Here is a 16,893-nt window from a genome sequence, read left to right as displayed (position 1 = left end):
CATCTTTATTATATTTCCCAGCATGCTCCATTGCAGGTTGATTATTAGAATTATTTGTTTCAATATCTATGTTTTTATTAATCTTATGTTACTCCTATATAAACATACATTTTTCGAAACTAATCCAATCTGTTAGTAGTTGGACTTGCATCCGTTACTGAAATGGTTATTCCAGTTTAAATACTTCAGTTTAGATGTAGTATCATCTTAGTCTTCCCAACCCTGGCAGTCATTATGAATCCAGGTTGCTGGTGATTTTTTTCTCTCAAAATGTTGGATATCCCCTCTCTGGCTAGATTCCAATATGAGTTACACATCACTTTGAAAGCCAGCATACTGTGACTTGCAAGGCATGATGTGGCCTGTAAACCATGCGTTTCAGGCCACTGTATTAGGCTAAAACTAGGCCATCAAAATAAGACCTATATTGATTGTAATATGCATTGTATTGTCTTAAAGAATTGAACTTGAATTATTAATGATAATATATTCACTTAGGATCTCACTTCGCAAAGGCCACAGGACTGAACATGAATGAATGCAACCACCATGTCTGTCAGTAGCAAACACAGTCTTAGGTGGTACTGGTAACTAAAATATTCACTCGAATGGTACCCTGGGAAATATGCAAATAAGGAACAATACTTTATTTGCATAAAATAAGGTGTTGAGTGTGTGTGGTTCTTCGAAGAACCATCCCATTTAAGGTTCTTCTGAGTGTACTATGTTTGTTTTTCTATGGGTGGAGCTTTTACACTAGATCAGAGAGCCTGTGTCTTTTCCCTGCATGGCTGACTAGCTGCCTGCTCTGTCTCCCAGTCCCAGATAGCATCAGGCTGTCTGAGATTAGTACCCATGAGGGTGCAGTTCAACTTTCTTTTTTTCTTTTTTTACTCCCGGACCCTATTTTTGGTCCCTCCATTTTGCACATCACCCACTGTCAGTCCGGCAGCGTCAAGCATCTAGTCGCACTGATAACACGTCTGTATTGTTCCTGAGCCTTGAGAGCTCATTGTACTATCATTGTAGTATCAGGTTTCAGACACATTTTTAGGCCCAGGCGTAAGGCCAAGCCATCTTGTTGCTAGGCAGTTTAGTAGTGCGGAGGATAGATAAAGGACCTGCTTATTCTCTCATGGCCATTAGCCTACCAGTTAGTGACTGATTTTCCCATTGGCCTACCAGTTAGAGACTGATTTTCCCATTGGCCTACCAGTTAGAGACTGATTTTCCCATTGGCCTACCAGTTAGAGACTGATTTTCCCATTGGCCTACCAGTTAGGGACTGGCGGTTAGGGACTGTGTAACGGTGGCAGGATTAGCTTCTGATTCAGTAGTAGTGCAGAGGATCGATAGGCTGATAATAGATCATATGAGATTTGTTCTCACAGCTCAGCCCAGTCTCTCTTCTTACAATTATCCCTCAATCTCTGAATATAGCGAGTGTCTATTTCACACAGTGTATTAGCAATACAGTCATTGATAATATCTATAATAAGTAACCATAGTAAAGACCATAGTTTCACCAAAGTAGGTCTTAGGTATCTCAACCGTTGATGTGGTTTATCTGTGTAGTAATGTCTAAAGAGAAGCAGGTAGTGTCATAATTATAGTTACACACCACAGGTCAGAGCTCGTCGTTAGTTTGACCTCTCAGAAACCTGCTTCTTCTGGTGTAGTGACAACCCACTTGTGTACACACCAGAGCCACACTACAGCAGCCACATTACAGCCACATGAAAGCAGTGCCTCAGTGGTCTCAGAGCAGTATATGAATAGTATCAATGATGCAGTGTGCTGTAGTAGATGGCATTACTAAAGACTCCAATCTTGTGGTCCAGAGAGGTGGCTGGGTAGCAGGATGGGATGCTAGCAATGGCATTCCTACAGACAATCCCTGACCCTTGGCTGCCTTTCCTGGACGAGAGAGCAAAGCAGGGAGGTGGTCCTATTGGCTGGCTAATATTTGTAAAGTGAGAATCTGTGAATCCCTAGACTTAGTCCCTCCAGCGCATCCGACAGGGGTCGCCCAACTGTGGCTTTTTCCTGCCCAGGAACAGAGATTTATTTCAGGGTACATCAGAGGCCTGGGAAGAACCTCAGTGAATCAGGACTTATGTCCCAAATGAAACCCTATTTCCTATATACGGTGCACCTCTTTTGACCAAGCCCCATAGGGCTCTAGTCAATATGGAATAGGGCCCTGGTCAAAAGCAGTTTACTATATAGGGAATATAGGGTGCCGTTTGGGAAACAACCAGGCTGTTCCTAGAGGAAAGCCAATCAGCACGGCTGGTGTCAAACTTACTTTTACTTTTTACTACTGAAGCATTAGCAAGACCATGGACAACAGCTTTCAGCTTGTGTCAAAGCCACAGGGAAATGCCACTGCCAGCCCAGACGTGTATGTGTGGTCTGTTGGTGGTGGGCACCTCTGCTGCCAGCTTTGCCATGCCAAGTGGGCCTCTTACAGTATCCTTGTGGATCATGTCCTTAGGTGGTCTGACCAGGTGTGGAGGGACTATCCGGTATAAATCCTATGAACCCCTGGTCGTGGCCACCTAAAAACAGATGCACAATGAAACCCAGCTGCGTCACAGAATGACTCTAAACTGCATTCCAAATGGCACCCTAGTCCCTATTTAGTGCACTACGGTTGACCAAGGGCTATAGGGTTCTGGTTAAAAGTAGTGCACCATTTTAGGCACTCACTAATACTGCACATACTAATACTCTTATGTACTTTGTTTAAGTAGATATAAGATATGATTAGATTTGAAGCCTCTACAGTTCCTTTTAGTCTGACTTTCTTATTGCCTACAGCATTAACCTGATCCATACATCTAGCCTCCTTTACTATGACATCACTGAGAGGTCAGACAAAACAAAGGTCAAGACAAAGTAGCACCAACTGAACACACTTCATTTGAGTTGACTAGACAAAAGCTAGTTGTTAGTGTTGCACACAGTGGCACTCAGCCCATTGACCCTCAAGCACCTCCTCTTTATGGTCCAAGCCCTAGCTGCTAGCCTCACGTTCAGTCTGGTACAGACGTTAGTTAGACACTGGGTTAGTAGCCCTTGTCTGATCCAGCCCTCCGATTATGGCCTTCTTCCTGTGTTCACTCTATCATCGTCTGGTCAGTGTCGTGGTCTGGCTGTGTTTTAAAACCCACTGTTGCGCAAATAACAGAGATATGCACATTAAACCACTCCTGTGTCTAGCCAAGCCAAGCACAAAAAAGGCACTGAGGCAGACATGAGGTTGAAGGGCTCTTGAAGTGTCTCAGAGCATTGAAAGATGTATTCATTCAAGGAAAGCTGTGGTGTGGTTGAGGATGAAGTGTCTCAGAGCATTGAAAGATGTATTCATTCAAGGAAAGCTGTGGTGTGGAAGAGGATGAAGTGTCTCAGAGCATTGAAAGATGTATTAATTCAAGGAAAGCTGTGGTGTGGAAGAGGATGAAGTGTCTTTGATTATTTCAAGATCCTCACGTGAAGGAAAGAGTGTTGAGACTGTGGTTGAGAAGTGTTTATTTGTCAGGATACTTTGTTTCTATTCCTATACTTACTCCTTGTAGTACTAAATCTTTATGTTCCTGTCTGTTTGGGTGACTAACCACCTCTGCAGCTCTCTCCTCTTCCGCCCGCCTCTATTTTTAAAACCGGAACATATTTAATAATTTATACTTCCGAGGGGAATTGAACTGGCTGTCTGGCTGGGGATACATCTTCCTGTGAATGGAGGAGGGAGGAAGGGAAAGGAAGGGAAGGAGGAGAGGAAAGGAGTGGGTTGGTAGGGTGATTAGAGAGATGTTTCCGATGGAGGTCTCTCCATCCAGTTTGTACTCAGCTGAACTGTGGCTGGCTGCAGATGACTTTATTCCATTTCAGCTTCCTTCCATGCATCCTCCTCCTCCATAAACCTCTCAGCCATTGTAATAGAAGTGTGATCACATATTGATGACCTCAATACAAAGGTTATTGTCGATGCTTCTCAAATGACCTGCATGGTGTGTGCGCGTGGCGTGCCAGAATGTGTGTGTGCGTGGACGCAGTCAGTCTGGATCCATAGGTTCCAAGGTGAGAGTGAAACCTGGCAGACTGGTCGCTCTTCTTTAAACAGTTCCAGCACCCGGGCAGTCTCTTTCTTACTACATACTGTACAGACCCACTACAGCCCTGTCCTCTCAGGCAATTTCTTTATTGCTATGGACCAATTAGTGTTGTCATGATACCAGAATTTTTACTTTGATACCGATACCAGGTTTAGTATCATAATACTCGATACCGTCACGATACTCGATTCCAAAACGATACAACAAAAAAAGAAGGCATATTAGCCAAAGTCACCGAATGGCACTTGATCCAGACAGAAACTCAGCTTTTGGACTGTTCAATCGTTGGGCATCTTGAGTTCAATATTATTACATTTGAACATTTGTATGTTTTTTTTGAGACAACCATGGATGCATTAATGAATCAATTATACAATCATACAATCAATTTGTTTTTACCAATCTAACAGCAAAACATGGTATTCATTTATTTAATAGGTAAATATATTGATAAACTGAATAAATCAAGATGTAGCATAGGTCTTTTCACAATACAAGTGAATGCATATTATTCAATAAGAGTGTGTGCATGCATTGAGTTATTGAGCTTGTTTAAGCTGATTTCATGGAGCTACAGATGAAACAATCCCTTCCATTTAGGACTTATTTCAATGGCAACTGCTAGAACATATTTGATTGTACTGATCAACAACATTGATCACCGTGTGCTAGCTAGCAAGCTATTACACGGTGTCGCTAACTAATAAGCTAGCTAGTTATCTAACACAGGGTGTCGCCCCTGCCTCCCACATACCTGAGTAGCTAGCGGGAGGCGGGGAGACCGGTAGACAGTATCCTTTGCCCTTGCATGTCGGGCACTGTTTTTCCGCAGTTCTCTTAACGAATGTGAGTGCAGGTGTTCGGCAGGCGAGAGCGAAGGACACTGTCTACCGGTGTTGCACCTGCCTCCCGCTAGCACCCCTGCCTCCCGCTAGCTAGTAAGGAGGATGCCAGTACACAGCAGACATGCTAGCTAGCAAGGAGGACTCCGGTACATAGGAGGCGGGGGCGATAATGCTTGTATTTTCCTTTTGACCCACATTCAAAAGTGTCACACAAGCATGAAGATGTCATGATCGAGGGGGGGCATTTATGCAGGAACCAATGGGATGCTTGAGGGGGGATGTTTATGAAGGAACCAATGGGATGCTCAATGGTGTTCCTGTATGCCCACATACAGGAACGCCCCGAATTGCAGCCCGCAATCACACACTATTGGATTCTACTGGAAACAGTTTCAACACTTCTACATGCCGTGTTGCATTATTCAAGTGTGTTCATTTCTGTGCAGCATGAGTAGGGAGCTAACAATGCAGCCCAGATAGCTCTAGCAATGAATGGAGTGGAGCAGGCACTTTGCTCTTCACTCTAAGGGGCTGCATTTATACACAGACTTGATCCTCTCAATCATGTGAAACACATTTGACACAAGTATCGAATGTAATTTTTTTGTATTGAAATTCAAAGTTTTGGTATACCTGTGCAACGCTAAGACCAATGCAGACTTCCCATGTTGTGTGTGGGTTGTGCAACCACTTTCGTCTATGCCAGTGATTGTGCGTTAGCTTGTTCGTAGGTTGTTGGTTGAGTAGTAAATTGCAGATTAACCTCTGACTTTCACTTTTGGAAATTTACTCTGGAGTGGAAGGACAGTAAGAGTAACAGCTGCGTCTAGCCACGGCGTGTTTGTATGTTCTGTTCGGCAGCTTGTCAAAGTTCTGTTCCTGGCACTTAACCATCTTGGGTTATTCTCCAACACACCATCTGCTGTACAAAGACGTAAGACGTGCCTGCTGATGAAGCTGGGATACCTTTTTATGAGACTGTTATCCAGGGACTGTCTATTCTGCTGCCCTATAGGGATGTTGAAATGATGATTTAATGATGGTTTGTGCTTTTCTTTCGTTTTTTCCAGATAAGCCACACAGAAAAATTGCCACTACTCCAGAATTGTGGAAGGTATATCCAATATTCATTTATTAATTCATTAATTTATTGTCAGTCATTCTTTTCCATAGTGTTATACAGTACTGAGTCCAGTATGTGTGTTTCAACACAGGTGTAGAGACCATCATGTCGTCAAAGATGCAGAGTTCCAATAACACAGCCCATGCCAGGAGGACAGTCCAGCAGCTGAGAATAGAGGCCAGCATTGAGAGGATTAAGGTACGCTTCTCAAACATAACCCATAATGACCTAAATAGACTGTACGTAAATATGACATTTTTCATCCTGCAAGAACTGCCTTCGCGGACCTTCTTTAACAATTCCACAACGAATACCTAATACATACAAATCTAAATAAAGGAATGGAATAAGAATATGTAAATATATGGATGAACAATGTCAGAGCGGCATAGGCTAAGATGCAATAGATAGAATACAGTATATACTCTACCGTTCAAAAGTTTGGGGTCACTTAGAAAGTTCCTTGTTTTTGAAAAAGAAAAGTACATTAAAATAACAGAACATTTCAGAAATACAGTGTAGACATTGTTAATGTTGTAAATTACTATTGTAGCTGGAAACGGAAGATTTGATGGAATATCTACTTAGGCGTACAAATGCCCATTATCAGCAACCATCACTCCTGTGTTCCAACGGCACGTTGTGTTAGCTAATCCAAGTTTATACATTTTAAAAAGGCTACAGACAAGTCCTCAACTGGCAGCTTCATTAAAAACTACCTGCAAAACACCAGTCTCAACACCAACAGTGAAGAGGCGACTCTGGGATGCTGGCCTTATTTTGTCCATTAAATGTGTGCTTTGCTTTCAAAAACAAGGACATAAGTGACCCCAAACTTTTGAACAGTAGTATACATACGAGATGAGTAATGTGAGATGTAAACATTATTAAAAAGTGGCATTATTAAAGTGACTAGTGTTCTGTTTATTAAAGTGGCCATTGATTTTAATTCTGTATGTAGGCAGCAGCCTCTGTGCTAGTGATGGCTGTTTAACAGTCTGATGGCCTTGAGATAGAAGCTGTTTTCAGTCTCTGTACTGACCTCGCCTTCTGGATGGTACCGGGGTGAACAGGCAGGGGCTCGGGTGGTTGTTGTCCTTGATCTTTTTGGCCTTCCTGTGACATCAGGTGCTGTAGGTGTCCTGGAGGTCAGGTACTTTGCCCCTGGTAATGCATTTTGCAGACCCCACCACCCTCTCGAGAGCCCTGCGGTAAAAGTTAAGCGTTTTAGGTAGAGGTCGACCGATTATTGGAGGACCAAAAAAAGCTGATACCAATTAATCGGCTGATTTAAAAAAATGTATTTGTAATAATGACAATTACAACAATACTGAATGAACACTTATTTTAACTTAATATAATACAATAAAATCAATTTAGCCTCAAATAAATAAACATGTTCAATTTGGTTTAAATAATGCAAAAACAGTGTTGGAGAAGAAAGTAAAAGTGCAATATGTGCCATGTAAGAAAGCTAACGTTTAAGTTCCTTGCTCAGAACATGAGAACATATGAAAGCTGGTGGTTCCATGAGTCTTCAATATTCCCAGGTAAGAAGTTTTAGGTTGTAGTCATTATAGGAACTATTTCTCTATACGATTTGTATTTCATATACCGTTGACTATTGGATGTTCTTATAAGCACTTTAGTATTGCCAGTGTAATAGTATAGCTTCTGCCCCTCTCCTTGCTCCTACCTGGGCTCGAACCAGGAACACAACGACAACAGCCACCCTCAAAGCATTGTTACCCATGCAGAGCAAGGGGAACAACTACTCCAAGTCTCAGAGCGAGTGACGTTTGAAACGCTATTAGCGTGCACCCCGCTAACTAGCTAGCCATTTCACATTGGTTACACCAGCCTAATCTCGGGAGTTGATAGGCTTGAAGTCAAACAGCGCAATGCTTGACGCACAACGAAGAGCTGCTGGCAAAACGCATGAAAGTGCTGTTTGAATGAATACTTACGAGCCTGCTGGTGCCTACCATCGCTCAGTCAGACTGCTCAATCAAATCATAGACTTAATTATAACATAATAACACACAGAAATACGAGCCTTAGGTCATTAATATGGTCGAATCCGGAAACTCTCGAAAACAAGATTTATTCTTTCAGTGAAATACGGAACCGTTCCGTATTTTATCTAACGGGTGGCATCCATAAGTCTAAATATTCCTGTTACATTGCACAACCTTCAATGTTATGTCATAATTACGTATAATTCTGGCAAATTAGTTTGCAACGGGCCAGGCGGCCCAAACTGTTGCGTATACCCTGACTGCGTGCAATGAACGCAAGAGAAGTGACACAATTTCACCTGGTTAATATTGCCTGCTAACCTGGATTTCTTTTAGCTAAATATGCAAGTTTAAAAATATATACTTCTGTGTATTGATTTTAAAGAAAGGCATTGATGTTTGTGGTTAGGTACAGTTGTGCAACGATTGTGCTTTTTTCGCAAATGCGCTTTTGTTCAATCATCCCCCGTTTGGCAAAGTTGGCTGTCTATGTTAGGAATAAATAGTCTTCACACAGTTTGCAACGAGCCAGCCAGCCCAAACTGCTGCATATACCCTGACTCTGTTGCAAGAGAAGTGACAATTTCCCTAGTTGAAAGAAATTCATGTAAGCAGGCAATATTAACTAAATATGCAGGTAAAAAAATATATACTTGTGTATTGATTTTAAGAAAGGCATTGATGTTTATGGTAAGGTACACGTTGGAGACACGACAGTCCTTTTTCGCGAATACGCACCGCATTGATTAAATGCAACGCAGGACACGCTATATAAACTAGTAGTATCAACCATGATTATGATTGATTGTTTTTTAAGATAATTTAATGCTAGCTAGCAACTTACCTTGGCTTCTTACTGCATTCGCATAACAGGCAGGCTCCTCGTGGAGTGCAATTGTCACGATCGTCGTATTGAGTAGACCAAAGCGCAGCGTGGTGTTAACACATGATTTAATGAAAGACGGGGGGAAAAAACACGAAGTACACTAAAACAAACAAGACAAACGTGACTGCCAAAGAAACACGGTGCTAACAAGCAACATAACATAGACAATAACCCACGAAATACCCAAAGAAGATGGCTGCCTAAATATGGTTCCCAATCAGAGACAACGATGAACACCTGCCTCTGATTGAGAACCAATCTAGGCAACCATAGACATATAAACACCTAGATGGTAAACAACCTCAAACCTACAAAACCACTAGACAGTAAGAAAAAACATGCATCACCCATGTCACACCCTGACCTAACCAAAACAATAAAGAAAACAAAGAATACTAAGGTCAGGGCGTGACAGCAATGTAAGGCATGTGGTTAGTGCGTTGGACTAGTTAACCGTAAGGTTGCAAGATTGAATCCCCGAGCTAACAAGGTAAACATCTGTCGTTCTGCCCCTGAACAAGGCAGTTAACCCATCGTTCCTAGGCCGTCATTGAAAATAAGAATGTGTTCTTAACTGACTTGCCTAGATAAATAAAGGTGTAAAAAAAAATGGTGTCCAAAAATACAGATTTCCGATTGTTATGAAAACTTGAAATCGGCCATAATTAATCAGCCATTCCGATTAATCGGTCGACCTCTAGTTTTAGGTGACAAGCCAAATTTCTTCAGCCTCCTGGGGTTGAAGAGGCACTGTTGTGCCTTCTTCACCTCACTGTCTATGTGGGTGGACCATTTCAGTTTGTCAGTGATATGTACGCAGAGGAACGTAAAACTTTCCACGTCCTCCACTGCTGTCCTGTCGATGTGGATAGGGGGGTGCTCCCTCTGCTGTTTCCTGGAGTCCACGATCATCTCCTTTGTTTTGTTGACGTTGAGTGAGAGGTTATTTTCTTGACACACTCCGAGAGCCCTGACCTCCTCCCTGTAGGCTGTCTCGTAGTTGTTGGTAATCAAGCCTACTACTGTTGTGTCGTCTGCAAACTTGATGATTGAGTTGGAGGCGTGCATGGCCACGTATTCATGGGTGAACAGGGAGTACAGGGCTGAGCACGCACCCTTGTGGGGCCCCAGTGTTGAGGATCAGCGAAGTGGAGATGTTGTTTCCTACCTTCACCACCTGGGGGTGGCCCGTCAGGCAGTCCAGAACCCAATTACACAGGGTGGGGTTGAGACCCAGGGCCTCAAGCTTAATGATGAGCTTGGAGGGTACTATGGCGTTGAATGCTGAGCTATAGTCAATGAGCAGCATTCTTACATAGGAATTCTTCTTGTCCAGGTGGGATAGGGAAATGTGCAGTGGGATGACGATTGCATTGTCTGTGGACAATTGAAGTGGGTGTAAGGTGATAGGTAAGGTGGAGGTAATATGATCCTTGACTAGTCTCTCAAAGCACTTCATGATGACAGAAGTGAGTGCTACGGGGCGATAGTAAATTAGTTCAGTTATCTTTGCATTCTTGGGTACAGGAACAATGGTTGCCATCTTGAAGCATGTGGGGACAGCAGACTGGGATAGGGAGAGATTGAATATGTCTGTAAACACACCAGCCAGCTGGTCTGCACATGCTCTGAGGACGCGGCTAGAGATGTCATCTGGGCCGGCAGCCTTGCGAGGGTTAACACATCTAAATGTCTTACTCCCGTCGGCCACGGAGAAGGTGAGCCCACAGTCCTTGGTAGCGGGCCGCGTTGGTGGCACTGTATTTTCCTCAAAGTGGGCAAAGAAAGTGTTTAGTTTAGGTGATGTAGCTGGTTTTCCTTTTGTAGTCCGTGATTGTCTGTAGACTCTGCCACATACGTCTCGTGTCTGAGCCATTGAATTGCAACTCCACTTCGTCTCTATGCTGACATTTTGCTTGTTGGATTGCTTTGCGGAGGGAATGACTACCGTAATTTCTGGACTATTAAGTGAATATAAACCGCACCCACTGAATTATTAAAAAATATGTATTTTGTACATAAATAAGCCGCACATGTCTATAAGCCGCAGGTGCCTACCGGTACATTGAAACAAATGAACTTTACACAGCCTTTAAACGAAACACGGCTTGTAACAAAAATAAATAGGCTTTAACGAAACACGGCTTGTAACAAAAATAAATAGGCTTTAACGAAACACGGCTTGTAACAAAAATAAATAGGCTTTAACGAAACACGGCTTGTAATAAAAATAAATAGGCTTTAACGAAACACGGCTTGTAACCAAAATTAAACAGTAGCCTACCAAGAAAGTCATTGGTCACTATCTTCCTTCGGTGTCGGAGTTGAATAGCCTCAGAATTGCTTCATCCGATGTTGGATCGTTTTCATTGTCGCTCTCGTCACTTTCATCCGGAGGCAAATTCCCCGCTGAGCTCATGCTGCCCCTTCAACACGCAGCAGTCCAGCCTTTCGAAACCCGTTGATGATAGTGGGTTTTTTGACAATGCTCCACGCTGTCAGGACCCACTGGCAGACTTGACCATAAGTTGCTCTTCGCATGCGGCCCATTTTAGTGAAAGATTTCTCCCCACTTGTCATCCAAGCCTCCCACTAAACACGGAGCGCCACCTTAAATGCACGATTTACACTGATGTCGAGTGGCTGCAAATACTTTGGGCCATCTGCTTTCCTTCCCTCTGAAAGCTTTTGTTGTCTTTTTGCACTGAGTCAGTTCCTCATGTTGCTGTTTCCAACGTCTTATCATCGACTCATTAAGGCCAAGCTCCCGTGCAGCAGCTCTATTTCCTTTTCCAACAGCCAGATCGATCGCATTCAACTTGAAAGCTGCATCATATGCATTTCTCCGTGTCTTTGCCATGATGAGGGTGACAAATTACTACCGTAATCAGAATGATGGGAAGTTTGAGCGCGCTCGATTTACGTCACATTATTTGACGGTGCTCATTTTTTTTGAAAGCGGGAAAAATCCATAAATTAGCCGCGAGGTTCACAGCTTGGGAATAAAGTTGCGGTTTATAGTCCAGAAATTACGGTACTCTGTATTCTGCCATATTCCCAGTCACCTTGCAATGGTTAAATGCGGTGGTACGCACTTTCAGTTTTGTGCGAATCCTGCCCTCTATGCACATTTTCTGGTTAGGGTAGGTTTTAATAGTCACAGTAGGTACAATGTCTTCTATACACTTCCTTATAAACTCACTCACCGAATGAGCGTATACATCTATATTATTCTCTGAGGCTACCCGGAACATATCCCAGTCCGTGTGATCAAAACAATCTTGAAGCATGGATTCTGATTGGTCAGACCAGCTTTGAATAGTCCTTAGCACAGGTACTTCCTGTTTGATTTTCAGCCTATAGGAAGGGATTGAGCAAAATGGAGTTCAGATTTAGATTGCTTCATAATAAGTAGTAAGCAAGTGTATATTTCCACTACATAATGTGTTGAGGATCGATTTAGGGTAGTCAGTCTTTACCAAGGATGTGCATCTCTCAGGGACACAACTACACAACAACTACATTCCTTGGTGAGCCACCTCACTGTTTCTTTGTGTTCATCATAGTAACCTGCTGTATGATTCTCTCCCGTAGGTGTCCAAGGCCTCAGCAGACCTGATGCACTATTGTGGAGAACATGCTAAATACGACCCTCTACTCATGGGCATCCCAGCCTCTGAAAACCCCTTCAAAGACAAGAAGCCGTGCACTATATTATAGTAGCGGGACAGCTGAAGTCTCTTTGCTTTTTTATTTGTATATTATTTTATAGAGAGAAATATGACATTAATACCGGTACACTATTTGCCTTAAGGCCAGCCCAGCCCCACTCCCCCTATTTCCTTGTGCTTTCGGTTGATTCCCAAATGTTATCCTAGGGCCCATAGGGCTCTGGTAAAACAATTGTGCACTATATAGGGCATAGGGTGTCGTTTTTGGACTCTTATAAACAAGTGCCATTTTGGTAGGATCAGAATCATTGGTGTGCTCTCTCTTTATCAGATACAACTAAGACCAAATAGCACCATGAGACAAAATGTAACAGGTCATTGGTGACCCAGAAACAATGTTTTAGTTTAGTTCAATCAGTCATGAATGAATGAAAGCTCATTCTGAGGCTCCTCTCAACAGAGACTGGTGTTCTTTCAGATTGTTATCTCATGTTATGCAGACTAAATACTTGGTTTGAACTAGGGGTTCCCAACTCTGTAATTTTCACATCAGCCAGAGCATAAATAATGCCAATGGCCTGAAGTATAAAGCATTGCACTTGCACCACACTCTAGTTAAACCTTTCAGCTCCTGATTGCGTCATCAGTCCCCACACAGTAGCTTCTTTGAGTAACATTCAGTCTAGTTTGTATATTACTGATAAGCCTGTAATAACCCCATTATGTAAATCACCCAGTCCCATGACACAGGAGGACTCTAAAACCAGTGCTGATGGGCCCGTCACAACAGGAGAGGGTGCCTGTCGTTTTGTAAGGGAAAGCGTATGGCTTGCAGCAATAGCCTCATGAACTGGCAGGTTTAACCAGCATTGTTTTGTTTCTGCAAAGATGTCAGAAATCGTTTCATTTTCAGGTGGGGGTAGATTCGAACTATCCCACTTCTATGTCTTTTGTGATGAAAGAATGGCTCTTTAAACTTTAAAGACACATTTTTATCTCTTGTGAATTTGCCATGCCTTTGCCTTAGGAACCAAACTTTGTGACTTTGCATAGTTGTCTTACTTGTATGTGGTACAGTAGATAGGTAATGTAGCTGCAATATGAAGTGTTGCAGATACCATTGAACCCTTTAAATGATTTTACTATGCCTTACATTGATGTAAACGTTGTTGTTCCATAATGATGTCTCTATTTGGCTGAAGGAGAAGAAGTTAAGATCACAATCACGTCTATCCAATGTACAGATGTAGGATCACCCTGTTGTTGCAGGACATTTCCTGCACAGCAAACTTGCAGTGTATTTGAGGTTTTAAAAAGGGTTCTAAAGTTTGTAATTTCCACTTTAAAATGTCAGATTGGATATGCCCTAACTAAAAATGTATCAAAAATGTCCATTAACTATAATCCACATAATGATTAACATTTCCTGTTGCTGCAGGATTATTTTCCTGCTGTGAAAAACTGTTATTAAGACGCTACATCTGTACCAGCACCAGAGGAAACTGGGTGCTAATCTGTTTGTGCTATCGTGCCAACTCCTTAACACATTGTAGTGGCAAACAAAGATAAAAACTGTCTTGACAAGGACATCAATGGAGTAAGCAAGAGCACAGACAGATCTGGAACCAAGCTAGAAATGTAAAGGTTTTCTGATTTGTATTTTATTGCCAGTGCTTTTAAAGTGATTCACTGTAATAACTTTTTATTGATAGATGTACGACTTCTATTCTGACAGGGATTCTGTGATCCATCGTGAAATTTGTGACAACTGTTATTATGATCTCTTCTTGAGTGTGAACATTCCATGTTTACAATAGCTGCTCCATTGTCTTCTTTTCAACTCTCTGAATGGTCATGCGTTGAATAATAATTGTTATTGTGTGTTTGGGAGAATGTATTTTTTTTGTCTGTGCACGTGACTTTCAAAGGCAACTCGGAGACCATGGTCGTGTTCATTCGGGCGGACAATAGCAAAACCGAAAACTAAAACAATTAGGCAAGTTCAGGTAGTACATACCTGGTTCGCTTCGTTTTCTACCAAATGAACATGACCCAGCTTAACCACCAGGGCCTTAGTATTAAAGTAGTCTCGTTTCGACATTTCACCACTACTTTTTAGCCACACTCTTCAAACAACACTATACTAATACTGTGAACAAATTAATCAATACATCCCCAGTGGATGCAGGGAGCACATCTTTGAAGTGCTTGACGCTATTCATCTCTCAGTATCATTATTGGCAATACAATAAATTGCTCTTATACCAGTGGGTTAAAGCCTATAATTACTATAGACTGCTATATATAGAGACAGATGGCAGCAACAACTGAAACGTCCCCTCATAGTAGGCTATTTGCCTCCATATTCTGTGTAATCTTGGCAACCTACAATCGAAAATCTCATGTCAAATACTATTTACATTAAGTAGTCTGTCCACAAGAGATTATATTCGGTGTGGCTTTGAAAGCTCGCTTAAAGTTGTGTGTTCCTGTATGATGTGTTTCTGCACTTGCTTCTTCTCGCTGTTATGTCACTGCATATACATTTACAATAAAAAGCCAATGCTATTTTGATGCATGTATTGCATTGATTTTTGCCAATTTAATAATTCATGTTGCAAATGGATTTTACAGTTTTAAAGAAAAACGTGTTCATTTTTCTCTGTAACACATACTGGATGCTACTTTGGTCTCTAGTACTATGTGTATATATTTCCTATTTCAAGTGATTACAATTTTATTCCCACTTTTGCCTTCTTAAATTTAGTAGATCTTAATGAATTTATATAAATACACAATTTTAATGATTTAGTAGTGATTTGTAAATGCATCTGGCACAATAAAAAGTGTGTAGAAAATAATACTTGTTTTTCAATGATTATCAGATACATTTGAACAAGTGGAGAGGATAGATTGTTGAATTGTCACAACCACTAATAAACTAGCTAGTGCCACGTCAGTGAGTCACCTGGCTGTAAACATTCCTATTTTGCTCTGATTTCTGCCATATTTTGTCCTACTGTCTGCCCCAATGTCCAGGCAGGTCTGGTTGTTATGTGACGATCCCTCTGCTTCAGTGGCCTTTCTCTCTCTCTGTCAGTCTCTCTGTCTGTCAGTCTCTCTTTCTCTCTCTCAGGGTCTGATGTTACAGGCAAAAACCAGGTAAGGCCATATATGTTGGCTCACATTGATGTATTGGCTCCCCTCTGATATTAGATGGCACTGGGCTTAGTGGAGATTCTCTGTGATTGTGTTACCTGTCCACTCGACAGAAAAAAGTATTTGTTTGCACTACCCACTACCTTACAACTTCCTTTCTGTACTCGACCTGGTTAAAGATATGCTTGTGTTAAGTATATTTCACCTGCCCCCTGATACTTACTCCAGATATGCATATTTGCACAGATCAGGATCTTTATGAAATGAGTCTGTTCTGTTGGCATTGCCGTTAAGCCTACAGATCCATGGTAAAAACCTACGGAAACAGTGTATTCAGAGTTCATCAGAGTAATGTCCCTGTGTTCTGTTCATAAGTTATGCTTGCTCCTCCTAGTTGCATTCCTGTAATTTGTGTCATGTGTGTTTAGTTTGACTGGTGGTGCCCCCAGCCTAGCAATTCTTCCATGACTCTTGTGGAAATTCAGAGGAGTGAGGTTGCAGTGTACTGACCTTCTCCTAACCTCCAATCCACACTGTTTCACCCACAGGACTGAAGCCCCATTCCTGACCTGCAGTTCATTTGGAACTTTATGGTTTTATAGTTTGTTCCTATATCCACTAAAACCACTAGATTTCTACCTCGGGAGAAGGTAGTAGCCCACCTGCAACTTTCCTCTATTCTCACTCACTCCAGGTCAAATCAGCATAACATTCTACTGCTTAGAGTTGATCTGATGACTGGAGATGTGGGCTCACACCCATGTCTCTCATGCAAAGACAGCTATGGTGACTTGCCCTGAAACATACAATGCTGTGAAAGAAATGTGTGGTTATTGCCCCCGGAAAGGTTGGGAAAGCTAAATTACAAAAATGTATCATTGAATGCTCTGTTGTGGTATTAAGATGCCATAGGAGTACAGCCACATTGCAGGTCATCATGCTGACGTGACATTAGGTGGTTTGTGGTTAACAGCCTGCACTGCTTGCGTTGCCTTCTAATTTGTAACACTATAATTACTATCAGTGCGTCACTGTGAGTGTGATTGCCTCACCTCCATTCATAGGGTCTATTT

General features: G+C 42.0%; 1 protein-coding gene and 1 long non-coding RNA gene across 3 annotated transcripts in view; one reads left to right on the top strand and one right to left on the bottom strand.

Moving 5' to 3' along the window:
• gng12b (guanine nucleotide binding protein (G protein), gamma 12b) overlaps window positions 1–15,645 on the top strand; it is a 69,646-nt gene extending 54,001 nt beyond the window's left edge. For both annotated transcript variants that reach the window (XM_020499393.2, XM_031785761.1), the window contains exons 2-4: window positions 6,034–6,077; window positions 6,178–6,284; window positions 12,585–15,645. In XM_020499393.2, the coding sequence (XP_020354982.1) occupies window positions 6,192–6,284; window positions 12,585–12,710 (219 nt within the window). In that variant the 5' untranslated portion in view covers window positions 6,034–6,077; window positions 6,178–6,191 and the 3' untranslated portion in view covers window positions 12,711–15,645. The remainder of the gene's footprint in view (window positions 1–6,033; window positions 6,078–6,177; window positions 6,285–12,584) is intronic.
• LOC116353054 (uncharacterized) lies at window positions 6,064–9,166 on the bottom strand. Its single transcript, XR_004202350.1, has 3 exons — window positions 8,949–9,166; window positions 7,129–7,292; window positions 6,064–6,251 (listed from the first exon to the last, which is right to left on the bottom strand). It is a non-coding gene; the product is annotated as an uncharacterized LOC116353054 (long non-coding RNA).
• Window positions 15,646–16,893: the final 1,248 nt, after the last annotated feature.

The sequence above is a fragment of the Oncorhynchus kisutch genome, linkage group LG13 (assembly GCF_002021735.2).
Source record: "Oncorhynchus kisutch isolate 150728-3 linkage group LG13, Okis_V2, whole genome shotgun sequence".
In the NCBI taxonomy this organism is placed as follows: Eukaryota; Metazoa; Chordata; class Actinopteri; order Salmoniformes; family Salmonidae; genus Oncorhynchus; species Oncorhynchus kisutch.
Note: the sequence above shows the minus strand (reverse complement) of the source record. Positions and strands in the feature narration are given on the sequence as shown.